This window comes from Pocillopora damicornis, chromosome 4 (assembly GCF_964200805.1).
Source record: "Pocillopora damicornis chromosome 4, jaPocDami1.2, whole genome shotgun sequence".
NCBI lineage: Eukaryota > Metazoa > Cnidaria > Anthozoa > Scleractinia > Pocilloporidae > Pocillopora > Pocillopora damicornis.
In genome coordinates this window covers 28,582,582-28,608,647 of record NC_142673.1, presented here as the reverse complement: position 1 = coordinate 28,608,647, position 26,066 = coordinate 28,582,582, and the positions used below count along the sequence as shown (strand labels likewise).

Genomic DNA, 26,066 nt, shown 5'->3' with positions numbered 1-26,066 from the left:
TTGTGCGTTTTGTTAATAGAAAAGCATCTAAGGGCGTTCAATACAGAGTCCTTGCAACTAACAATACGTTGTATGCTGATCGCTTAGCGTTTCCGTGTGGCCGAATGTGCTTGCATGGTGATGCAGGTAGTCTTTACGGCCTGACTAAACACTCAGCGTAAAACCTTTCAAAGGTCGTTTCGTCGAGCATAAAAGTCTTACATCTAACTTCGAGAGAAAATTGCAAATATGCATTTCACTTTTCAACCACTAACATTGACTGTAAATTAACAATAATTTTATCTTTAGCGAGAACTCATGTCCTTAAAACAATAATTCTAATATTTTTGTAATTTTTGGGATTAAAATAAAATTGAAAAGGCCACTAGTTGCATTTTTAATATTGTACAAATATGAACAAACATCATTTTAGACTTATATCTAGCCGCTTCAGTGACTGAATAAGGCTTTGCTTCTCGATCTCTAGATTTAGAGGTGCATGGAATCGCTACTGTCCGAGAAATGCGTTCTGTGTGAACAGGTTTGAAATGCAATGAAATTGTGTCATTTAAGCAAATTTTCATGATAGATACAAAGCGTATATGGATTAATCTATCGAAAACAACATTGAGAGAAACTCTCTCTGTTAGAGTTTGACTTAATCTGAAAGAGAATATTTGCTGTAAGAGTTTTACCCTAAAACCTATCTTTTGGTCAGCGGTCGCTCAGAAGACGTAACAAGATGGCGGACAATGGCAACAAACGTGAAAGGAAGGGGAGGCGTCAATTGCTTTCTCAAGCAATAAGAACTCATAAATATAGCTTTACACCTCTAAATTACAGCTCATCCCTTCCCTGCAACAACATAGAAGGTATGAAATAAGAGATTTTGTTTTATTTTTATTCTTAAAAACAAAGTTGCGAAAGGCAAGAGAGAAATGAGAAGTGGAGGGCTTACTTGTTCGAATTTTATTCGGGATAATCTAGAAATGCAAATTCATATCAAGTTGTTTGCTTGAATTTTAATATACTATGAATTAGAAGCGTTTCACCCATTTTCAACCTGATGTATGTTGTGCTGCCAACGAAATAGAAAAACAGAGAGAGAACCGATGCGATTTGTGTGATTCAGTATACATGGAACAGCTAAATCTAACTTTTTTTCTAAGCAGGGTCAAAGAATACCCCAATTAGTCAACTTTAAGACCCATTTAAAGACCTGATGACAATATTTTCTCCTTCATGCTCATTCGTACAACTTGCCTACTTTACTACTCAAAGTACCTCTTGGCTGCACCCCTTAAATCTAAGTCCCCTTTATTCGTTCCTAAACCCACCCGACAGAGATCAATACTTGTTTTCTTCTATCAGTTAAAACGTATTATCAAGCAGATGGTAACGAGAAAATAGAAATGACAGGCAAAACAGGAGAAAATTTATTTCCTCACAGTCGGAAGAATCCTTCTTTAAGGATTAGGTATTTAGGGGCTCGTTTCTCGAAAGTCTTGTTAACTTAACGGTCCCGAAACCAATCTTTAAAACCAAAATTTAACTGATAGAGAAGCAGTTTCTGGCACCCGGCCTAACTATTCCGTTTTGTTTCTTAAACTGATAGTTTTTTTTTTTGTATCGTTCTCAAAACCTTTGAAAGCACAATCTGTAATGAAAATTAGAACCGCTTTACGGGCCCGTCAAGTTACAGGGACTTTCAGGGTTAAGTTACAAGGACTTTTTGATCCAAGCTCTTTCGTCAAAGTTCTAATGAACTGCGGAGCAAGAACCACTACAAAAGTTTGGCACACTCAAATGATGCTATTTTAATGAACAGTCTCCTTTATTATGTTGGTACATTTTTTATTTGTGGGTTTTACAGCCAATTTCTATCAGAAGAACAATGTAAACGGTTGTTTGGGTTGCGTAATTTTTTTATGTATGCAAATATTCGTAACGAAAATGTAGCAATGGCCATAAAAGTCTTGTAAAAATGCGATTGTGACAAGAAACTTAAATCATTCGAGGCTATAAACTGAAAAGATTCGCATGCAGTGCTTCAAACGAAAAATCGCGAAGCACTTAACATACAATTATTTTGTATCAAGTTCGCTTACATTTGGAATAGGCTTGTAAGTTTAGTATAAGTGAAAATATGTTGCTTGTCTATAAAACCAAAGTCTATACAAGTATTGTCCCTAAAGCAGTAATATAACAGTATAAATAGGTAAAATTCATTTTTTTTTTGCACTGGATACACTTATAAATGATAAAAGCATTGAGTATTTAAATCAAAGCTAAAAACAGTTTTTTACTGAACTGCACTGCTTTAGGACTACTGAGAGAAATAAACTTCCAAACGTAATATATCGAAGAGTTTTACAAAAATCTTACGATTTTAGCCGGTGGTACAAAAGCGGCTAAGAGAGAAATAAAACTGACTTCAAGTCGGTTTTACTGAGAATTGTTTATCTATTTACACCTATACAATCATCATGGATTTACATTCAGACATATATTATACAATTTTAGCTAAATTTATCTAAATTGTTGTATTAATAAATAATATCTTAAAACGACGTTGGAAGAAAAAATCTCTAATTCTCCTTAACATTGTCAAATTACTAACACTGATATAGATATTTTTACTTTTGGACTGTTTAAAAGATATGCAGCTCAGAATACAATGAATTTAGGCTTAATAGATTGTAAACTGTCCTTCACTAGGGACATCGTAGCATCTTAATGAGAAAAATTATTTACATTCCTTCTTTATTTGCTTCTATGATATAAATTTTCTCTACAAATAAGCTACTTAGTCAAGGATAAAATTCTGATAATGTTGTTCTAAGTGTCCCTGCTTACGTATCTGGGTCTTTTATTGTCCCCATATGGTGCAATACTAACATGAAGGAATGCTTGCACGTTTCTCTTTCTAATGTTTCTTTGATGGTCAATTTTACGTTTCTCGTGTTCTTAATGGTATAGTATCTCTGAGAAGCCAAGGCTACTGAAGTAAAAATAAATTTTCGATGCACTTTATCAGAACTGAAGAAAGCCAATTATAATCAAGGGAACAACTGACATTGCTCTGGAACGAAGATATTGGGTTCAGTCTCAAACGAAGGAAACTTTTTTCTTATGGCGCGGCTGCATCAAGAAATAACTGCTCGTTTTTACAGTTTCAGCGATGTTATGTTCGCCTCTTTGCAGCTGGCTATATCATAATTTTTTTTGATATTGATCAAAATAGAAAACCCTAGCTTAGTGTCATATGAAATGGGAAAGGGTGCATTTACAGAGTTTCAACGACATGTGGAAGGTAGTGTTGAAAAATAAAAAAAAAACCATAAGAAAAACGTTTTAATTTTCCAGTTCGTGGACGTACATATGTCTTCTCAAATCAACTTTTCGCATGAAGGACACTCCGCAGTCATCGCAGGAAAATGGTTGAAAGCCTTTGTGTTTCCGACAATGTGTGATCAGATTTGACGACTGGCTGAACGACTTCCCGCAAAAATTGCATTGGTGAGGCTTCTCTCCTGTATGGATGTACGTATGCTTCTTCATATCAGACTTCTGATGGAATTTCTTGCCGCAAAAGTGACACTCAAACGGACGCGTGTCCGAATGAATCAACATGTGTGTTGATAACGTCGAGGAGCGTTTGAAGCTTTTCCCGCAAACCCTACATTGGAATGGCTTCTTGTTCGAATGCACTATCATATGCTGCTTCAAGCTGATGGAGTTGTTGAATACTTTATCACAAACTTGACAGTTGTACAACTGTCTTGTTACTGACCCAGGCATCTTTACTTTGCCTTCTTTTGCAATATCTTTCGATTCAGCCCCGCTTTCGTTTAATAAGTGGCCATTTTCTTTCTGAAGTTCCTCGTCTTTTTGATCGTTCAATTTGTACTTTGGTCCTCCCTGGGACATAGGTGCATGGTAGAATCGATACAAGCCAGCGGATGGATCGCTTTGAAGCCTTCTCATCTCCGTCCATTGCTGCATCCACCGTGCAAATGGGTCGAGTCCTTTGTAAGGCTGCTGCCTGCAGTTCCACAGAGGGAACTGTGGGAATTTCAAATGTGGGCCTTCATGTCCTTTAGCGGTGGAAGGGGGGAATGTTTGCAGAAATCTTAGACCAGATCCAATAGGTATGGCTTAAATTGAAAAATAACATTGGGAAAGTCAGATAATCAGATTAATAATTACTCTTGAAGGTGATGGAGGTCTGCATCGGTTTATAGACTTACACTCAACCCTGTATTAAGCGGTCAGCCATGTGGAATGGCGTGGTGACCGCTTACAACTATTTTCACAGAATAGGGTTGTTATAAAGAAACAATAAAAAAGCCTTATTATGCCATATTTGACCACTTAATGTACAAAAATCCAAATTACTACTGACGTTGATTTCGGGAGATAAATGTGAATTAAATTCGAACGATTATTGTTAGTTCTATTTGAGTGAGTGATCGTTCAAGAAAGATTTAGGACAATTCAAACAGGCCTTTTGAACTCAGTAAAGGGTGACCTCGAGCGCTTGACAGAGGTGACCGCCATAGAAACATGAAAAGTACAGTAATAAAGGGGTAAACATGTCGGGACTTTGAAAACCGCCCGCTTAACACAGGGTGAGTGCTTATTACGGTGCCGCTTAATACAGGTTCGACTATAGTGAGACCTAGTAAGGAAATGGTCTAAGGGATGACATGGCAAAAATGGCTACAAATTCTCTCATCAATAACATGTTGCAACTCTTATTTCACCTGAGGAATAAGTTGGGTATCTGCCTTGTGATTGGCTTCCATGGCTACTGTTCCCATCATCTGTGTCCTCCTCTGAACTGGACTCATCATCTGGGTTTCCCTTGTAATTTCCATTCTCATCAGTGTCACTTTCATCTAAAATAAGAAATATATACATAAAAAAAATGAATTACATAGCTCTTCAAAGAAGTGATCTCTATACAGACTTATGGGCTTAATCACGACTTGAATTGCTATCGTTTTGGAGTTTCCACAAGCAAACCGAAAATCTACGGTTGTAAATACCTTCCCGCCTTTGTCGCGGTTTATAAACCTTCATAGGCCCAAAGTTATGAAATCTATGTTGTTTCAAGATTAGGAATAAAAAAATTGATTTTAAACTGGTATCTAAGCAGTGATTACCACCAGCACTGATACACCGATATAGTTGCTCTCACCAACAACCTGAGTCTAACATGACACTTGTTTACTGGACCCGCTTGAGGGAAAATTTGCCATTTTCCTGAAATTGCTCGGAGAAATTCCAAGAATTTTGAATAAAAGAGTCGAGAACATGATTTCATCTTCCGGCCATTGTCTCTCACGAATTCAAGAGCAATCGCTTATCATCGATCATCACAGAAAGGCATCGCCAGATAAACAAACAAAAAAGATATGGTTGTCTTAGCTCTGGTTTTAAGGGAATAATGCTGAAAATGAAATGCTACCCCTCTCCCTTTTCAAAAACTCACCAGTTCTTATAACACTCAAGTCGCGCCCCTTTAACAGGTATCAATTAACCTCAGGTTTTGAGCTGTCATTAACTTGTGTCATGATTGCCTTTTGATAAAAACTAGGTTAAACTCTCCGAGCGGGGCTGCTTCCATGTGAATTTTACGCGATCTAGAAGCTAAGGTTTAGGGTGATTAGAAGTGATCAAACATTAGGAAACGGTTATGTGAATCAATGCCTTTCAGTCAAAGACCTCAGAGGGAAATGGCCTTTTTACATCAGTCATGATGTCATTTAAAGAAACTTCTTGGAAAGGTACGAATTATTTTTTTTAGCTTGTTTTGTTAAATAAGATTCAGTTTTATCTGAATGTTATCCCAGAACCCAAAACTCAGTTAGGAAAAAATCAAACAGTACTACACCAAAAGAAAGAAAACCACAAAGTTTTTGTCACACTGAAAATGAAACAATTGAACCTTTAGGTTCCAAGAGATTACTTCCGGAACGAATCGGCGGAAAACACGATGTGCCAGAATAGGAAATATGCTGTGATATTTTTCTGTGATTAAAGAAAAATGTAACAAAATTAAAAGAATGGAAACGCGCAAGCCGCCGAGACGGAAAATACCTTCCGTTTTAGATTCGCGTGAAGATGAAAACAATAGGCCCTATTTGGCGCGAATTATGCACGGATATTTGTCCACGGATCGACTTTATCTGTTCCAGGATACAAAACGTTTTCCGAGGGTGAAGCTCACCGATTTAATTGCAGTAGAGTCCATTGTGTTTATCACCATTCAAATATTTTGCAACGCGAACAGCTTACTGATGCGTGGAATGTTTTCTGCTCAGTGTTCTCTGGTACGACTTTGTGAACAAAGAAACACAGCCAAACCTGTATTCGGGGAATTTCGGCGTGATCGCTTAATACAGGTTGACCACTAAAACAGATTCCACAGATTAAGGGTATTATAAAAAAATAATAATAATAAAAAAAGCCATAAAAAACGCCATTTTGTTGCATAATTGACCATTTTATGTTCAAAATCTTGTTCGGAAATATCACTTTTGGGAGTGAATCATGGACTAAGAGTTACTCGAAGTAGCATCCTTAGTTTTATACGAGTGGTGTCGCTTTCGGTGACAGTTCAATACAGGTGGAGAGCAATAAAAACAGGCCTTTAGAAGTTAGTAAAGGGTGATCAGGAACGTTTGATAAAGATGACCGTTTCGTAAAGGTGAAAATTACAGTGATTAAGGGTAAACAAATTCGGGACTTTGAAAACTGACCGCTTATTACGAACCGTTTCATACAGGTTTGATTGTATTTGCCTTCTTCTGTAACAACCATAGAACACTCTCTTATCTTGAAGAAAATTTTAAACGAAGACTTATAGTGATTGACGTACGGTTTGAAAATTAGAAAAAAAGGAAATAGTATTTCTTTGATTAAGAAGACATAAAAACTAAATTTTACAAATATTGCATGAAATGAAATAAAAAAATTGTCCAATTCAATGAGCCATTGGGTTTAACTCTTACACGAATTAATGATATTTTACCGATTTGTCAATGCCTCTGAATTTTCCTCCTTTTTAGAGAGGTTAACGTAGCTTCTGTTAGCTGGAAATAACCTTGTTATACATGTATTGTAGCCCTAAAATGAAATCGTGTCGAAGGACAACATCCGTTTTTTGAAGATTTCTAAAAGGTCAAATTTTTAAAAAGTGCGTTGAAGTCTTTCGAGTGTTATTTTGTATGATTTTTTCGAGCAAAGATTCGATAGAAAACACTACATAGATTCTTTGCGTGAATTCAAAGCTGTTAAATCTAAACATCAACCGCTCTGAACACTTGTAGAATCTGGATAGCACCTTTCGCGAAATTAATGAGGATGTTCCCGCGGAAAAGTTTTACATATGTCTTTGATTTTCTCTTTTATCGGTAAAGCTAACATTCTACACTAGTAATGCTCCCTGGGAAAAGTTCCCGGGGGAAAGTTCCCTACCATATTTGTACTCCCTGTGGCTTGCACCTTCATTTTCCGCCTTCGATGAAACTTTGGGTTTTATGAGGAATGATTTTGGCATGGCCAACGAATCTGCAGCGACCGAGACACGAAATGAGAGTGCTGTTTTGTGCAGGGCTTCATATCAATTGGGTTGTTACGACAGGGTGTGGTCCAACGTGGACACCAGCGACAATTGAGGAGATTTTACACACATACGGCTCCACATAATTGGGCAGAACTAGCGCTGACGACAACATTCAATAAAATGCTCATAGACTCACTAGGAGAAGGTGTTTATTGAAAAGATTCTAATTAAAGTTTTATCTCACGCCAGAATGAACAGGATAAAACAAAATAATGCTATAGGAAAAATGAAATACGATATTCCGTGAAGGAAATTTAAGAATGCTTATTCTTAAGAGGTCGTTCCGCATATTTTATAAACATTTTGTTTAGAAAATTAATTTTTTCATATCAACCCTCCGATCCAAGAGAGTTCTAGGTTGAAACCAACTTTACACTGAGTTTTTGGGATCAGATGTACTTATGGGAGAAGCTTTCTGAAACTATTCTTTCTTTGCTGTTTAAAGGCTATTTTACCGATGAAGTGTTGCATTAGGGCGTTATCCACTCGATAGCGAGAGCAGTTCTCACCATTAACACTTATGGTTCCGATTTCTTTCCCTTTAAAACTCTACTGGAACATAATGTCAACAAAATTTGCGACGTTGTTTTCGGAAATATAAGCAAGAGATTTATTTGCTATGGACCGTGAATTTCAACCAAACCATTATAAACAAAGTACATATAGATTGCAGGGGTTTAAATATTTTATTTACTCAACTAAGGCCGGACAAAACACGCATGAAAACACGCATGAATAATTGCTGAGATTGAATATGCACATCAAAGAGGGAAACAGCGCGCAGAGCAGAAATTTGCTTTCCCTTCAAATACAAGGATTAATTTCGGAAAATGGTTAAATCTAAATATATTCAGTAAAATCTCTCTCTGTGGCTCTGGATTATCATTAAAACACTCGCTTTGTTGACAATTCACCTCTCTCAACATGACATACATAGGTTATCACTGAAATTCTGAAGTTTAACTGTTGTATTTTGAATCTTCTTATCGAAAACCTGGTATCTGAATTACGAAAAAGTTCGTGTCGATATCACCTTAAATACCGAAATCCTCTCCAAAATACCCTTATCTAGATTTTTCATGATTAGCTGGAAAGATTTCAAATTGTGTTTTTGCTAACGTCAGAACAGGTGCTAAATAGAATCGTATTTCCTAAGACATGTTTGTTGATGGATTAACACATGTCGAGAATCATGAAAATTTCAAGAAGAAAATCACTGAAATAAAGATTTCGACGAAATAATTCTTACGTTTTAAACCAAAATTTTGTTTTACTCAAACGGACAAGAGAGTCTTCGTTAAACAGCATGATCATAGTCGCTTTTTAAATGAAGGATTTATGATTTAAGGCGCGTTCTCGAAGAAAATGCACAATTTCCAAGATCAAATTTGCAGGATTTATCCACACAAGAGAACTCTTTTGTTACTTGAAGTGTGCTTGAGGGAAATGTGACGAGCATCGAAGGTTCTCGAACGAAAGTCTGCTATCAACTTCTCGAGCGATAGGCCTTTGTAAATGTCAAAAACGTCATTAATTTTGTATCAAACGGTTTTTGCCTTAAGGCTTCAGAAAGTGACATGCTCCTAGAGAACTTTATATCTAAGCACCTGGGTATAGAAAAATTATCGATACAATAATACTGCAGGGATTATATGCATTGTTGGTGAAAATCTTGACTTGAAAGTTTGGAAATCCAAAATGAAATCTGGGCAAAAACTGATTAATAGCAACGTCATGCTGTAAAATGGCTCGCAGCCAATAAAACCCTTTTAGGAAAATCCTTTGACAATATGCCGCCAGCATTAACGGGGCAAATTATATTTGATAATGAACACAACAACGTTATTGATAAAAGGTAAATCCAATACTCAAATAATTTGCATTCTTAGTTTTAATGATTTTTCTTTTGGTCAACATTAAACAAGGCTAAAAAAGGTTCGAAACACCCACTCCGTGGTAAAGAAAAACTTGAGAAATTATTAGTCAATGATCATTGGAAACCGCGACCTAAACAGTATGTCAGTGCACAAATGTGGAAGGAAGTAAGTCTGAAAATGAAATGGGTGATAAAATTCGCCTAAAATCAAATTAAAATTGAAGCATTCAGAAAACAGAGAGAGATTGAAATATATACGGTTGATGTTTCAGCACAAAGTTAGTCATTTGGAATCTGTTTGCTTTTAGAGTGGACGGGACTCAGTAGAAAATGAATCTAACAAAATTTCAATTTAATTTATGAATGAGGCTCAGCTTGAGGAGTGTAGAATTTCAAATCCTATCCCCAACTTAAACCTTAAAAGGTAGTTAATTTAGCCAGTCCAGCACAGATTATTGCATGAAATTCACTCCTCATATTTATCCTGCCTTGTGTTTTAAACATAACAAGTAAAAATTTATCAAGGCTTGAAAAAAAATAAAGAAAGTCTGTTTAAACCCTACGCAAGATGTTCTGTTCACGTTCCTTCAAGTAGCTTCACGACAAAAAATTTATCACGACATAGTCCAACTAAATTGTTAGTGACACAACAGTTAAAGTAATGGTATGCACGATTTCAAGGACGTTGTTAGTTATTTGCTAAGAGACTTAAGTTTATTTCGCTCTTTAAAAGACCAACAACATTATACATTTTATGTTACGGAAGTGTGAGAAAACAATTTTTATCTCCCAGGAGTAAGCAAATTCTTTTTCGTGTGTGTTATTAATTTAATTGTAAATGTGTTATTCCAAAAAGACTACTCGTGCAAGTTGTACATAATCAAAATCACATCCAGCTAAAATATAGCAACAAGCTAAGGCGTGCATACGCGATGAACATGAAGATATTCTTATCTGGACCAACTGCAAAATTATAAAATTGCAACTGTCAGGCTCTGCTTAGTTTACACTGCATTGCGCCAAAATATAACTCAGGGCGTTCCAAAGAAAAATAGTAACTTTTTATACAAATACTTCTAAGTTTAACAAAGATTCGTTTGCAGATTCAATCCTGCTGCTGCAACTGACTTGTTAATACTAAATTTTGATTATGAATGAAGCTTTTTAGGTTCTCTGTCAAAAAACTGTAACTGGTTAAGGGCCACTCTAAATGACTTAATACAACAACTTAACTCATCAAAACTGGCCGTGAGTAGACACTTTTTTTTGTCTTCCTCTCTGCTATAGCATATTGCCTGAAACCGCGGGTAGAATTGCAACATGGCGCGTTTCTTTTCAATCCACATGCATTATCGTCTAAATGCTCTTTTAAAATTCTTGGGCAAGAAATGATTTTAAGAAGTCTTTTCGTTACGGATGACCGAAAAAAAGGATATACCGTGTCTTAGCCGTTAAAATCATCTGTAGTTTTAAGAGTTTAGCAAACACTCGTCTTTAACACGCAAGGTGATTTTCAGAGGAACTCATACTGTTAGCTGTCAAGGATACGAATCTACTACTGATTAACAGAGATTTAAAATACTGTTTCATTGAATTTACAACTATGATTTAAGAATAGAATAAATAAGCATTTTTTTTTAATTTTTCGAGGAGGAAGCTTAAACAGATGTTTATTAGGTGTGGCTACAGGGGTAGAAAATTGCAAAAGTTGCGCAATCACTTAAAAAAAGATTTTTAACCAGACAGCAGGTTCTCTATTCAGCTAGCTTTATAGAGTTGTCTTTCTAGCCACCCAAAACCTCAAACAGAACGTTCACAGGCATATTCTAAATTTTAGCCAAGCATAATAATAGTTTTTAAGAGAACTCTTAACAATATTTCAACTTGAAATTGCTTCAAATTACCAATTTTGGGAAAAAAACACCAATTTTGCTTGAATCGTAATTTAATATATTTGAATCTCAATCAACTAGGCTTTTCTGTATTTAATTAACTTTGAAAGCGAACCAAAATGACGACGCTGGAATTCTATTAAGACATGAAGATTTAAAACATTTTATTAAGCGTGCGAAATCAGATTTAATTCAATGGCATAACTTTGAAAATTGATAATGTTTTAACGGAATCAGAGCACCAATAAAAAAGCTTTTGAATTTCGAAGTTTCTTGCTCTAACAGGCAAAGAAGTAAAGAAAAAATGACATGAAACGATTCGTTTTTGATGATGCGCGGATAAAATGCATAGAAAAAGGCATTACGACTGTAAATTCGACACATAAGTTATGGCCACCAGTTGTGAATAAACAGTAGATTTTGGCCTTGAAATCAAAAGAGGCAATTAGCTTGCCAATGATTTTACCGATATTCTCTTGTAGGTAGAGAGATTTTTCTATTTTTTGGGGTTGCTGTAAAACGAAAACGCCTTCAAGAAATTCTCTTTTCATTTGTATTCGGAAAAGGGAACAATTCGGGAAGCAAGATTACGAATTTGTCACATATCAATTTAATTTGTCAAAAATTTCAAACTTAAATTTACGCGTTCTGATGTGAAAGAGGTTGCGCCTGAGCTGAGTACTTTATTTCTAGAACCAGAAGATCAGCTGAATTAAAATAATTCGAAGGATTATGAAAACAAAAATATCCATATGCCTCGAAAAGTACCTTTGAGGTCCGTGTTGCTGTTGGAGGTATTCGGTGAATAACAGTCATCTTTGGAAATTTGTTGTGGGACGATTGCCGCTTCATCTCTCTCTGTAACAGGAGAACCACATTTGATCTCATAATGTCGCGCGGAGGAATTTTGTTTTCCTAAAATGCCAGACAAAACAGGATAGGCATACTACTTTAAACACAAATTTCTAAATCATAGAATTTCGTTAAGATAAATCAAACTTTGAATAAGGGCTAACGGAGGGATTCTCGAAGCAATCTCGAATTGCTCGCATATTTTTCCGTCAAATACATGATCCGCTCAGAAGCGAGATGGAAATTGGAATCTTTGATGCGTAACGTCTACGGGTACCGGAAAGAAGTTGACTGGAAATGTGCAACTCATAACAAAGGAAACCTGACTGAAAAATCACAACCAGGTATTTACCTTGTTTATTTCCCTTTTCAACACCCTGGTGAGAAGCCTCGCTGGAAACTGCGGTAGACTTCGTGCGCACGAGAAAAGCTCTTGGCATTTTGATTTCTTGTCGTTTAATACTCCAGAAAGACTGAGTATCGTCAAGTTGCTCTCGTTTTGAATTTGCGTGCAGAGCTCAGAGAGCGGATGTTGCGAGCTGTGAGTTATACGTGGGTTGTTTATCCAATTGGTGAATGTATGCGGTAAATATTTGATACGCGTAAAGATTGAACTCCACAGCCTCTTCTTGAAGCAGGAGGGCAGGTGTTTCGATCTTGCAAATGTTCCAAGATTAACTGCGGTTTTGTCAAACTCCACCTGCTTGTAAACTACGCGTTTGGAAAACTCTAAAGGTAATTTGCCATTTACTTAAAATACGCACACACTGAATGACATCAGCTCGAAGTGCTCTTGGCGAAAGAACAGAAGTCCACGCCCAGATGTCTCTGTATGACCAACGAAATGTCCCATAGTGCCCTCATTTCGATTTAAATTTTCAAACAGTGCTTGTTTGCTTTGCTTGACTATAAATAAGCTCTTGCGCGAGCTCTATTGTTGTGCAGATCCGGGCAAAAAGTGGCGCTTGCTTCTCATAATTAATTAAACAGTGCCCGTTTAAATGAGGAGTAAAACTGCGAATCTCTGTCACAAGAGCCGGTATGCGTAATGACTTGCGCTCTCAATGTTTACTTTTAACAGAGCTAAGCTTTATCTCACGAAACTTTCAACCCTGAAGGTTATCGACATTTTCAAGTGAGACAGCAGAAGAAGTCCTCAGTGGTATTTGTTTTTTGGACAGAAACAATCCGTCTCCGCACTGTGCCCAACATATTCTAACCTTTTCATTTTGTTTATTCATGAAATATCTTTTTCTAGATTTTATTCTTTACTGCATAGATAGATACGAAAGATACATGCTATTTAAAAAAATTGGAAATTGACTCAATAATCAAAAAATTTCTTTCCTCTCTCAGCGACACCCACCTGGCGGGGAGGTTGTCATTTACTTTGTTGGTGAACTTGAACTCGATATATTGATTTCGGTATGTAAACGAATTCAAGTCACATTCCTTAAAATTTCAAGTTCCTCTCGAAAAATTTTCATACGCGGGGGGGAGGGGGGGGGGCGGCTAAATAACGCGCTTAAACAACTTTGGGCATTAGGTACTTCATATTCTTGGAGTAAACTTTAATATTCCCGTTATATTTGCTTCGGCATGGTTACTATACCATAACATAACATTTATACTTAAAGTAAAATGTTATTCAACTAAAAATTCTTATTTAACAAGCTAATCAAGGCAACTTATCCGAAGTAATGATGACACTCTCTCGTTTGCGTAACCCAAGGTACGGTCAAATTAGGAAAATGCAACATATTTAGAGATTGTTATTAGAGATTTGACCCAGTAACTATCTGGTTTTCCACGTGTTTTCATGTTGAGTTGCTAATTAGTTGACTTAGAAATAAGTAAGGTTTGATCTAAGCATAACTCCCCTAACGTTTTATTGTTTCTATGGTAACTAAGTCGATGAACGTGGCTGTGCCTCCTTAAGTCTACTTTACGATAGAAAGCTCTACTGCATGTTGGACAAGCGAAAGGTTTAAATCCCAGATGCTTACGGCTATGAGTAATGAGATTAGAGGACTGACTGAAACACTTGCCGCACTGGCGACACTTATGGGGCTTCTCGCCTGTGTGAACGAGCATATGCTTTTTCATGTCCGACTTCTGATGGAATCTCTTCCCGCAGTAATCACATGAAAAAGGCCTGATATCGGCGTGTATCAGCATGTGCGTAGATAACGTGGATGAGCGCTTGAAATGTTTCCCGCATGTCTTGCATTCGAATATTTTGACGGTTGAATGTGTCTTCCTGTGTTGCGCAAGGCTCACGTAATGACTGAACGTTTTTCCGCATGTGGAGCAGCCGTACGGGCGATTACCTGCGTGCGATCTTCGCACGTGTACCTCCAGACCATGTGGTGTGCAAAACATTTTCTGACACGTATTGCACGCATATGTGTCATGACAGTCGGACTTCCGAGACTCGTTTTCATGTTGCACTCGCGCTTTATTGTTTCCATCAAATAGCTCAACTTCATGGCTAAATAAGCGTTTTATGTCTTTGGTGCAAGATTTACTTTCGGGCGGGTGACTGATCCTTTGACTGGAAGCGTTTACAATCACTGAGGCTCTTTGTTCCAATAGCCATTGTTCGTTCGACTTCGGAAAAATGATTGGAACATGACTTTCTTGAATCTTGAATTCTGGGAAAGGATGAAGATATTTAAACGTTAAATGTAAACAGGAGGTGATTCTAATTAATTAGTATGTGCGTGAACGAAGCAATTATTTTGCAACCAGAAATTTTAAGCAGACTGCGGGGAATAGAACGCTACGAATTCCAGAATCAATTTATCGCTCTTTTTTCACAGGAGAACTTATTTTCGTTTGATAGAAGATACAATTTTGACTTTTTAAGTTGATGTTGGAATACAAATGAACTCTTTTATCATGAAATAGTAAACCAAGAGCTCATGTCAGCAGAAAGCCTCCGGCTATCTTGTTTGGTCATTAGAGTTGTAACTCAGTGTGAAGCCACAGACTCATTTATGCCGGAGGCCACACGGTGAATTTGTAACCTTGGCATGATTTTGTAGCGTCCTTAGGGACATTTCATCATTAAATTTTATTCCTTCAATTTCGATTTGTATTACCTTTGGATGGCTTAAGCGTATGGAAACAACTGAGGAATTTTCGTCCCTGTCGTGTCATTTTCTCTTGTTTAAGTTTGAGTAACTTGGCGCACCACTGATAAAGCATATTATTTACTCGACTTCTGGCAAGTTGACGAGTTTCCTTCCTTCTTGTTTTCGGTTTGAAAAAAATATTCTTATTTTTAAGTGCCTTTTTCGGAAAATCATCAACTCTAAGTGTGACAAAAAAGCATAGTTTTATGCTTCTATTAATGTTTTTAACTATTCAGGAAAACGTTTCTCCGAAATTGATTTTTTTTTCAGAGAAAGTACTTCACGTTTCCGGGGAAGAACCTGGTAAAAATAACCGATTTTGTTTACCAAAAGCCTGACAATTTCTTCACACCACGCACTTTCCTGAGTTATTAGCTCATTTTTATAACAGATAGCGGATGAGATTTGGAGACTCGTTCGATATCTCTAAAGATAGAAATTTCCTGATTGGAAAATGTCGTGTTTTTCTGCCTGTTGGCGTGTTTTTTAGTCAGTTAGTTTTTTTAGATGGAAAATGGGCATGTCAAAAGAAAACAAGAAGAAAGGCAATCACATGACTATGGATTAAAATTTGGAAAAGGGGTAAATGAAATAAACTTAGGTAAGGAGAGACGTTATGGTCTACATAGCGACAAACAATCGGTTTTTACATTTTCACGTCCTGTAATCTGAACAAGTTCTTTTAAATTGCTCAAGTTTAATTCCTTCAAAACCGTTTTCCTCAAGCCGAGGCTAGAGATAATGTTTCTGAGGCTTCCGAAAGCACTGGGGTGAGTATAAGAATCCACTATAAATAGACTTGTTCATTTGTGATTCCTAGTCAAAGGTAAAGGATAACTCTGTTTATTTTTTTTCAGATATGCTCTAAAAACGCAGAATATAAGAGTCCGGAAGCATGAAGATTCCAGTGTTCTAAAGACGAATTCACATTAAATCTTAACATATCATAGAAAAGTGACTGTTTGAAATGTACTCCGGAGAAGTCGGAAAGACGAGGAAGTTGCTTTCAAAATTATTGATTTTTAGTGTTGGTTTTATCTCGTTGATTCTGAGCGACTGTCCTGGTGTTTATCCAACAACGTCTTGTGGTGACATTTTGCGCAAAGAGGAAGTTTTAACCCGCAAATATCTTCTTGCTTCAGCAGTGAGTTGTTTTTTGTTCGATTTATCTGAATTTTTGCAACGAATTTTAGTGACTTAACCACCTTGCAGAATTGTTTAAGACAAGAAACCTGAAAGATCTCTGAACCGGGCCCTAACGGACGAAGTTCGAGAAAGCTTTTCTAAACCCGAGAAAGGAAAGGGCTTTCAAAGAAAAATTTCCCCCAAAAGAAATTTATAAAACGAGGTGAAGAGAATTTTGTTTCTGATCAAAGTTTTCTTCTTTAACAAAAGAAGGAGTGCGATAAATATCTTAGCGTCTTTTAGACCATGTACTCTGTGTAATTTTGGATAGAGCATGCAATATCTCCCCAAAAAAATTCCTACTTTTTTTTTATTCATTGCGAGCGAGGAGAGTCGATTTTATATATAAAAATTGAACTTTCCGTCTGTTTCGACAGTCAAATCTAAAATACGATCTGATTTAAACACTTCAAGCGCTTCTTGAAACCTCGTGCGCAATATCACTCGAGCGATAAAGAAAGTTTGAGACTGAATAATTGTCGGTTACGATATGAATGGAGCAGGTGAACTGAGTGTATGTTTCCACTTTAATCACTGACTATTTACTCAGTGGAGTTAACTCATTATGCAGATTAACTTCATTGAAAGTAAATTGTACAACATGGTATCTTTAAATCAACCGTAAAATGTTTTCCGTTTCTCGCTCAAGAAGAACTGGTAAAAATTCATTTTTTCTTGTGGTAGCTTATAAATTCTTCATAATCCAAGTTCATCTCATTTCAACCGGTAAATATCTTCCTTATATAGACCTCCTGCGGGTTTAAATCTTCAATAGCACCGGATCCCTTCCCACGAAGGTAGCACAAATACGAAATCGGCTTTATGTGCTTTATGAAGCCAGCTATTGTCCTACAAATAAGAGACACTTTTCACCTTTCTTTTCTGTTTTGTTTGCTTAAGCGCCGGCTGAAAGGCGAACATCTCATATCCGGCCCTGAACCAAATGAGCTTTTTGACTGAACGTTCAAAACTGTGATTTTGGAGGAAATCAAATTTCTATAGGAAATCAAATTTCTTCAGTTCTCTCAGCTGGGTGTAAGCCAAACAAAGACACAATTGTGAAGGAATACGAAAACTTTATAAAGCAGAGCCATGAATTATTTAATGCACTGAAAGGAGAGAAAATAACGAAGGCGTACGATGTCTGACATCGGCTTCTTTTTGTCACATTACTTGTGAGAAGTTTTCTTTTACCAAAATCCCGTCATGACGCTGCGCCGAGCGCCAAATTTTTTTTGATGAAAGACTTTGTTCTTGAAAAATGTTAGCGTACGCTTAACATATACTTCAATCTTCCCTTTTGATGGAATATTTGAAGAAGGAGTGATAGATTGCGACCAAAATTCTTTACATTTCGAATGCTTTGAGCAGAAAATCCCAACATCATCTTTAGTCTTAACTTCCGTTGAGGAATCACATGAAGAAGTTTTCAATCTCAGGGCGGAGAATATTTCCAGTAAAAGAAGCGAATTAAAACTGCTCTTAGCCCACCCAGAAACTAGAAAGTACCGCATTACCTTTAAATTTAATGTGGAATTTTAAAACTCAGTGGCGGAAAACAAAGTCTTGGTTTTTAACAAAATTGTTAAAAACTAACGCACATAAAACAAAAAATATTCATTTCAAACCTTCAGGCGTGCTGTGAGAGATTTCTGAAAGCCCCTTGCGGACTCGAACAAGGAAGGATTTTGGCATGATTTTCATATGATTTTGGGAGATTCTGATCTGTTTTCCTAGCCTGTTGTCGAAGAGCCGTCAGAGTTATAAAACATTGGCGTTTCAATGGAGAAGTGTTGACTCTTGAGCTCTTGGCAGAGTTTGAAGGCAGTTTCAAGCTGGCTATCAAATTTATTTCAATCAGTCGGGGTGAACAAATGTTACTGTAATTACACACATCAGCTGAAAATCTATTCTGGTTTTGCTATACACAAACTTGAGATCACTGCTCGCATCCCATTGGCTATCGCTCAAAAGGCAGATTGTTTCATGCTAATGAACTGGCCGAAACTGATTTGTGAGTTATTTGGTAAAGAGAGGAAATTGAAGGCGAACTTGATTATAAAGATTACCAACAAAGTGAGTTCGATTGTAATTACAATTCTCGCCCAGTAAACTTTTCCTAAACAAGCAAACGCGAGTGAACCGTATTCGCGTGTGTAAATCTCTTCCACAGCACCCTGCCTCATAGAGAAAATTTCCATGAGAAAACAAAATAAATCATCTGTGTATTAGGTATTCTTTTGACTTCAAAGTGTAATTTTAACATTGAATTAAGGGTATGACTTTAATGAAACTTGTTAAATGAAGACTAAAGTGATTGTCCTTGCAGCTGAAGTAAATATTAATGCCGACGGGATTACACCGACGAATCTGGTTTCGTTCGTTACAATTTGGTATCTGATGGTTTTGGTGGCACACCTTGTGGTCTTGGAGTAATCGATTTGAGTCGTAAAAATATTGAACGGCTCAAGCAAAACATCCCCAAGTATTTGACCTGACTTTGTAATTCTGTTCTCCGTACGTTAATTCGTTTTAGATAAAACAAAAGAAAAAAGATTACAAAAACGGAACATTTTTATTGAATGGATTTCCCAACTAAAATTTGTCACGCTAAGTTAATAAAAGAATCGCAACACCTTTTGCCTAAGAAAATTTAATTTATCTTTCAGCTTACATACAAAATAAAATTTAATTGTTTCATTAAAGCCATTAGTTTTATCAGCACTTTGAAACGTGCCAGTGTGTAACAGATAAGAATATTTAAGAAGCTCAGCAAAGCCCGATAAATTTAATTCATAATTCTTATTTCGCGGGATTATGAATGAAGGTGCCGCAGGGAAAAGTCAATTAAAATGTTAGAATAATCAAATCTGCCAGCTCTGCTTTGTTAAGATAATACCTGTGATAATCGCAGAGGATGTTTTCATGATACAGGGCGTCGATCAAATAGACTGTGTAGTGATATAGGTAATGAATCTGTGAACAGCAGATCTGTGATATGTTCAAACAGTGACATATCTTTGTCTAGTTCTGGCCTACCGCATTGTTCAATTTCGGCGTGAATTAGTTATTACACAGATGATTTATTTTTGCTTTTAATCCCTTGCTGAGTTCAACTAAGAAATTATGCGACGGTTTTGAATGCGGCATTCACAAATTTCCATCGACTGTTTTAATTGATGATGGATTAATTGGGATGACTCACTTTAAGAAAAATTCAATGTGACAAATTCACTATGAGGTTCTTGAATTGACTGCTTCTTTTCTGAGTCATAAATTATCGTAAAGTGAACTCAAACGGATAAAAATCACTGAGAAAATTGAACACTAATGTAGCTTGCCAAATCTTGCCTTTGTTGGAAAATCAGCACAAAATTTAGAAGGAATGCTAGTCTTCGACGGAGAGTGAAATTAAGGGCAAGGTTTCACTGATTAGGATTGATTTATTTTATGAATTAAACCACGGTATTTGATTCATTTTGGAAAGAGAATCTTGGTTCAATATTTCATTTTTAATTAGTGGCTTCAAATTGTTGAAGTATCCACTTTAGCTGCATGCTATGATCATACCAATATAGGGTGAAAAACTAAAATTATTTAAAATCAATACTTGAGGTTAACTGAATTCCTTAGTCTTTGAGTTAAGAGAACGTTTGACTCAAAAATCTTTCTTCAAGCTGTTAATCCGCTGTTAGGCAAACGGGAGAAAAATTGTATTAGCATGAAAAGTTACGCACTAATAAAACCAAGAGTTCGCTCATGTTTCCATAACAAAACTCAAAGCTCAAGAAAGAAGCGCACGTTTCAGGGCAGACGAAAAACAAATCATGAAAATTGATTCATTAAAATTAGTTCTGGATTCATCAGAAGACTAAGTGACATCCATTTCCTTCCATTTGCAGTTTACTCATCTTTATTAATTAGATTTAACTCCGCAAGATATTTTAATTGATGAGCCTTGGAAGGTATATTACAACATCCTTCTGCAGTTAATTTAAGCCGGAGGGGCCTGTTGGAGTGTTTTCTATTCATTACGTGAAACAATCACTTAAACCAAGTTAAGATTTCAACTGATTCGATCTTTAGACTGAGTGTATATGACTTTTTTCAATGAAAAATGAATTATTATAGTATACCTTCTGTTTGATAAAATTACTTCAGAAATATGGTTAATATGGCATAAATAGCTCGAAAATATGATGCTGATTAAAGACATTTATGAACACAAGTTTTGAGTGGCGTACATGAAGAGTTTCGCTAAAAAACAAGCTACAAAATTCTCCATGGTAAAGAAACCGAGAATATAGTTACTGTGAATATTTAGCTTTTGACGCCAATGAGAAGTTCTCCTTAGAATGACCTTTTTGGGAATGAGAAGATTTAATCTTCCTCTTTCAAATACCAATTTTCTTTGTCAATATTTTAAACACGCTGTTACTCAGACCATAGTGATATTTTCTATGTTTACACTTTTCATTTCGGCTCGTAAAAGGAAAATGTTGGTCTCCATCACAATGTGTAAAGACAGTTCAAGCCACATCTGGTTGTAAGAGGCGATGCTTGCTGTTCATGGTTTTCGGCGGAAAAGAATGGAAAAATAGAACAAACGGAAACTGCTCCCTCTTAATTCAAACCAACACTCAGAAACTTTAAGATACCTCGTGATCCGCCCTTCTACATCACCTGCTGTCATTCTTTGTTCTGTTGTTTAGAGAAAAACCGCAATCGTTAAATGTGCGTGATATGAGAATATTGTTGCGTGATACGTCAACCGAAAGGATGAGCTTTTGTATATTTTTTAAACTGTGATCGAGCACGCAATACCGGTACCTGCCTTGCACCGAAAATCTACTAATTTAAACCCGATTTTCATTTCTTAAACAGGAGTGAAAGATAAATCGGTCTCTAAACTAGATGACAAGTTTCTCTGTGATCATTCTACTCTAGAATCCTTAGCTAAAAGCCATGTCATTCTTATAATTGGAAAATTTTTCCATCTCGTTAAGGAATTGCGTTGATACACCGCATAGGTTCCTTCTGAATACAAAACCGCGACGATTCCTCGTGCTTGAAAGTATTTCATCAATACACTCTTAAGTAAAAAGATGTTCAAAGTTGTTAACCGCGGCGAAAACTTTGGGTATGTACAGAAGTGTATCTTTCCTAAGCCAATCCCTCTAGCATCGCCAAACTAGTTACTGCTCCATTTTTATCATTAGAGATCTTAAGTTAAGACGTTTTCCGGTCGTGGACGTCCGCTGGAAGTAAACGATTTTTTCCCCCTAGTGCTTGCCACATGATTTTTGACTTCAAGGTTAATTTTCAAAAGTAAAGGACTCCGTGGTTGATTTGTTGATGTCGAAGCGCGCCGGAAGTAGTTTTTATTCTCCTACCAGCCGCTGTCCACGTCTCAAAATCGTCCGGGCTTCAGGCATGAGGAGGATGTGTGTGCGGGGGGGGGGGGGGGGGGGGGGGGGTTGAGGCAAGTTGTTCCAATGTTTAAAATCCGAATATAATAGTCTTCAAATGTAGTCACGCGTCATAGCTCAATACCAGTTCAATTTTTGTTTTTGTACTGACGCGCAGTTAGTAACAGATACTCTTATCTCGCCCCAATGTTAATGAAGACATCAGTTGATTTCCTATTTTCCTCCGTATATGAGTTCAAATGCAAACTTGCATCATTTGAGAAGAAAACATTGAGAGACGTAAAATTAAATGGTCTCGCAATTTCTGAAGATTCTAGACTAACATATCATCAAGAGGATAAGAAATAAACACTTATGCAACCGCATTTTGCCCTCTGTTTGGGATACAGTATTTCTAGAAGGTTACTCACTGTTAAATTTGCCGGAAAATACTCCACTTTACTTACTTTGTGATCCTTTTTTGTATCCGTTTATTTATTTTTTTTTTCTGCCGTTTGAAAATTTTTAGGTCTCGCTTGAACGTTTCCTTGCGTTTCAAGTTTGAAGGTCAATTAGATTCTCAGCATTTGCGGTTTTGGTGGCCACCTGTAAGGTCCATTTAACAGGACCTCTTGAAAGGGCTGTTATATATATGCATATCGTTAGCTAGGACGCCATAAACGTGGAAATTTAAATTTCAAAACAGAACATCGTGGGAAAATAATAGCTTTTAGTGACAAAGCAGAAACTTGTTTATTAAAGACTATGGAACAAAACTCACGAAGGACCGAAAAAAAAGAGAGGAAGGAAAGGAAAAAGTGAGGGAAACCGCAATTTTCCCTTAAACCTTGGCCGACACTTTTTTTAACGGTCGTTTTATTGTTTGTTTATTAAGGTTTGTCCAAAGCTCTTAAAAAAAAACAATACATACTACATTTCTATCTGTATATAGTAAACAGCAAAAATTTCCTTTATAAAAATTTTAAACTTATCGGATGTTTGATTTTTCAAATTCCTTTCAAATGACTAATTACAATGAGTTCGATAAAAAAAAGAATCATCGATGTTGAAAAGCTTTCTCTAATGCGTAAGTACTTTGCCTCACCCTTAGGGGTAACGCTTCGACCACAGTAATTTGTCTCAACTTCACTTTTTTCAGAATCATTTCTTCAAAAACCACGACTACTTCTTTGGTGAAATTATGCTCTTCTGGATTTATGTTTTAAATGTTTGTCAATTCCTTTCTCTAAGTAGGCAGAATGGAGCTTCTATTCTTGGCGAGTTTTCTGGGCTGCACTGAATTAACTCCATATATACGCCTCGCTTAATTGAAGAATAATTATAGGATTCAAAATATATATGGCAACATCGCAGTTCAACGGTCCGACTTCCACTTAAAACACTTGAACAATATCGGTAGCTATTGGTTTAATCTATTTCCTCCACCTCTAAGATTACCAGTTGTTTGGGTACGTTATTTAAATAAATGATTCAGCGAAAAAACGTTCAAAGACACGCCACTATCAAGCAAGAACGAAGTTCATGAAAGGAGGAAAACACACCGTCAATCGTCAGTCTTTCTACTGTGTGATGAAGGCCATTCTTTGCTTCGCTTTTATCAGCCTGCTGGTATTAAGTATTGCTCCGCATGCCGTGGAAATGCGTAGGATTAATAATACACCCTTTAAGTGGAGCAACCGTTTGCCATCGCAGTGGAAAAAGAGAGAGTTCACGAACGAACATCACAAGCTGGACACAGGCTTTCAGAGGAGGTACATGTTTTCTCTTTTAATCTGAGATTTTGAGATTTTTATTCTTAGCGTTTTCCAAGCATCTCAAGTGTACGATACTGTCTTCAATGAATGTGTCAGCTAGAATAAGAGATTTTCTTATCTTTTCTAACATCTCTATTCATGTGAAGCGCAGTGAAGTCAGAAATGGGCTCGATCAGAACTTCTGCATTATCATAATTATGAAGGGCTTCCTAAGAACAGTGCGCAGAGACAGTTATGCGGCAAATTTGATCGGCCAACCTGGGAGAAGACAAAAAAAAAATAACTAAGGGAGGGTAAGGCTGCCAAAACCCAGCCTGCCTTCCCTTCCAAGCTTCCAAGCTTTCCTCCCCCCTCATTGTTCATCTAAAAATCCAATCTTCAGTTCACCGACAGTCCGCATGGAGACCCAAAGATTTATGCACAAAAGTGAGGGGTTGCGTCGACCGTCTAACTAAACAAATATGGGTTGAGAGGGGAGGGTGGGTAAGGCGTTCATCGATCGGGAGAGAACCCCTCGGGAAAATAAAGATTGTAAGAGGTCGAGAAATTATAAACTGTAATATCACTTGAAGAAATCCAATTGATCTTTTTTCCCCTTCATTTGTCTCCTCAGTGATGAACTTTCCAGACTGGATAAAGTGGAAGGAAACACTTTTGGGCCGCCACAATTCCCTCGACCCGGGAAGAGACAGATCCATCCAGCGTAACTGTGGACTACGATGAATAACTTCAAAACTCCAGTAGAGAGCCTTGTAGGATCTAGCAATTATAGAATTTATGAAGCGCAGTGTGTTATGTTACCTTTGCCTGTTTTTTAATCCTAGACTGATAACGGCAATTTTGCCATGGACTGATTTTGTTGTAGAGAACATTATTGATTTGTTTCTGTTAGTTGCATGCTCCAATTAAGATAGGGCTCCCGTTACGCTGTCGACTTTCAGCTCCATAAAATTAAAACCTTGGTTTCATGTACTATGTGGTTGACCAATCAGCTTCTGAATAAAAGGGGTAACTCTCTAAAGAAACTGTGGTACTGCGTCGGTGGGAGAGTATAACAGGGTAAACTAACATTATCATCTGAGCTGATAACGTAAATTGGCCATCGTAAAGAGTTTTAAAGCTGACATTTCGAGCGTTAGCCCTTCCTTATTCGCTCTAAGGGTTAACGCCCGAAACGTGAGCTTTAAAACTCTTAACGGTGGCCAATTTACGTTCTCAACTCATTGATAATACGAAATGACCTAATCAGCTACTAGTTCAGCTGTTGCATACCAAATGGTCTATAGTGTGTTCAGTTGCCAACGCTTTTATTTCTTCCTCAGAACAATCGTGAGTTTCTTGTGAAGTTCTCCGTAAACACTTTACGTTCAAAATGCATTACTGCGGGTGAAAAATTACGTTCAGGGCAAGTGGCAAACGGCAAAATTTCAACTTATTTCCACCTTCTGTGCTCTACCACTGAGTTATAGTGTCTCTATGGCTTAGCGGTAGAGCATCGGAGCGCGAAATCCGAAGGAGTCTGAGGTTCAATTCCTCATGGGAACTCAGAATTTTTTCTTTGTCCCACGCTCGTAACAAGACGAAAAATATCTTTCTAGATGTAGTATTTTGTTTATCATATAAACACAATAGCACTTCATTGACAAGAAAAGTCGACTTTATGAACAAATGAAAGTAAAAGGATCGCCAACCCCGAAAAAAATTGTGAATAAGTGCGTTGGCGCTAAGGTTCAAGATAAAAAAACGCGTTGAATCTTCAATTTACAAAATTCTCAGTTATTGACTTTGTCCTTACCGACAGAAGAAATCTTTCAGGTACACAGCCAAAAGCGGCCTGTGGAAAATCTTCCAGTAGTCGATTTTCGTTCTCAGCCGCGAGAAATACAATTACCAAAGCCACTGAATACGAAACTTTCGGTTTTTCTTTTCTTAGTTTGGTTTTCTTTCCCTTCTAAGAAAGTATGAACGGCACTGTCAGTAAGCGATACGAATTTTTTCAGCGTTTTAGAAGCCTTAATCCGAGAAAATTCCAACAAACAACCACGGATTGAGAGTAGTGAAGGCTTTGCTGTTAATTCATCAACCTGACCGAGTGGCGCGAAAGGCAAGTGACGTGTCATCTGCTGATTGACGATATCAAACACACCAGAAAAAATATCGTATTTTTTCACGTGTGTTGTTACGACTTTTCTCTCAGGGCTAGAAATCCTTGTACAACACCTTAGTTTATATGATAAAACTCATTTTCTCCTTTAAGGTTTGACACTTAGCCTCGTTTTGAGGGTTTTTGTAACTCGGAAATGGCCGATTGGTGTTGAACCTATCGACT

The 26,066-nt window shown here is 37.0% G+C and overlaps 4 protein-coding genes across 8 annotated transcripts in view; 2 read left to right on the top strand and 2 right to left on the bottom strand.

Annotated features, from left to right (window-relative positions):
* LOC113682675 (E3 ubiquitin-protein ligase LRSAM1) overlaps positions 1-26,066 on the top strand; it is a 96,336-nt gene that overhangs the window by 31,544 nt on the left and 38,726 nt on the right. The window lies entirely within an intron of this gene.
* On the bottom strand, positions 1,777-15,639 carry LOC113682738 (uncharacterized). 4 transcript variants are annotated; one of them, XM_027199918.2, is made up of 4 exons: positions 12,585-15,639; positions 12,149-12,295; positions 4,746-4,880; positions 1,777-4,136 (listed from the first exon to the last, which is right to left on the bottom strand). In XM_027199918.2, exons 1-4 carry the CDS (start codon positions 12,670-12,672, stop codon positions 3,334-3,336), a joined length of 1,173 nt encoding a protein of 390 aa, XP_027055719.2. In that variant the 5' UTR covers positions 12,673-15,639; the 3' UTR covers positions 1,777-3,333. The 4 variants fall into 4 exon arrangements, with proteins under 4 accessions (XP_027055719.2, XP_027055726.2, XP_027055735.2 ...); XM_027199925.2 differs by having other exon boundaries at positions 12,149-12,238; XM_027199934.2 differs by lacking the exons at positions 12,149-12,295; positions 12,585-15,639 and adding an exon at positions 7,465-7,734.
* On the top strand, positions 5,541-24,762 carry LOC149047575 (uncharacterized). 2 transcript variants are annotated; one of them, XM_089202856.1, is made up of 4 exons: positions 5,557-5,771; positions 21,561-21,694; positions 23,416-23,734; positions 24,351-24,762. In XM_089202856.1, the coding sequence occupies exons 3-4, from the start codon at positions 23,505-23,507 to the stop codon at positions 24,442-24,444; spliced, it is 324 nt and encodes a 107-aa protein (XP_089058982.1). In that variant the 5' UTR covers positions 5,557-5,771; positions 21,561-21,694; positions 23,416-23,504; the 3' UTR covers positions 24,445-24,762. The 2 variants fall into 2 exon arrangements, with proteins under 2 accessions (XP_089058981.1, XP_089058982.1); XM_089202855.1 differs by lacking the exon at positions 21,561-21,694 and having other exon boundaries at positions 5,541-5,771.
* LOC113682759 (uncharacterized) lies at positions 13,780-18,438 on the bottom strand. The gene is made up of 2 exons (XM_027199945.2): positions 18,183-18,438; positions 13,780-14,886 (listed from the first exon to the last, which is right to left on the bottom strand). Exons 1-2 carry the CDS (start codon positions 18,256-18,258, stop codon positions 14,063-14,065), a joined length of 900 nt encoding a protein of 299 aa, XP_027055746.2. The 5' UTR covers positions 18,259-18,438; the 3' UTR covers positions 13,780-14,062.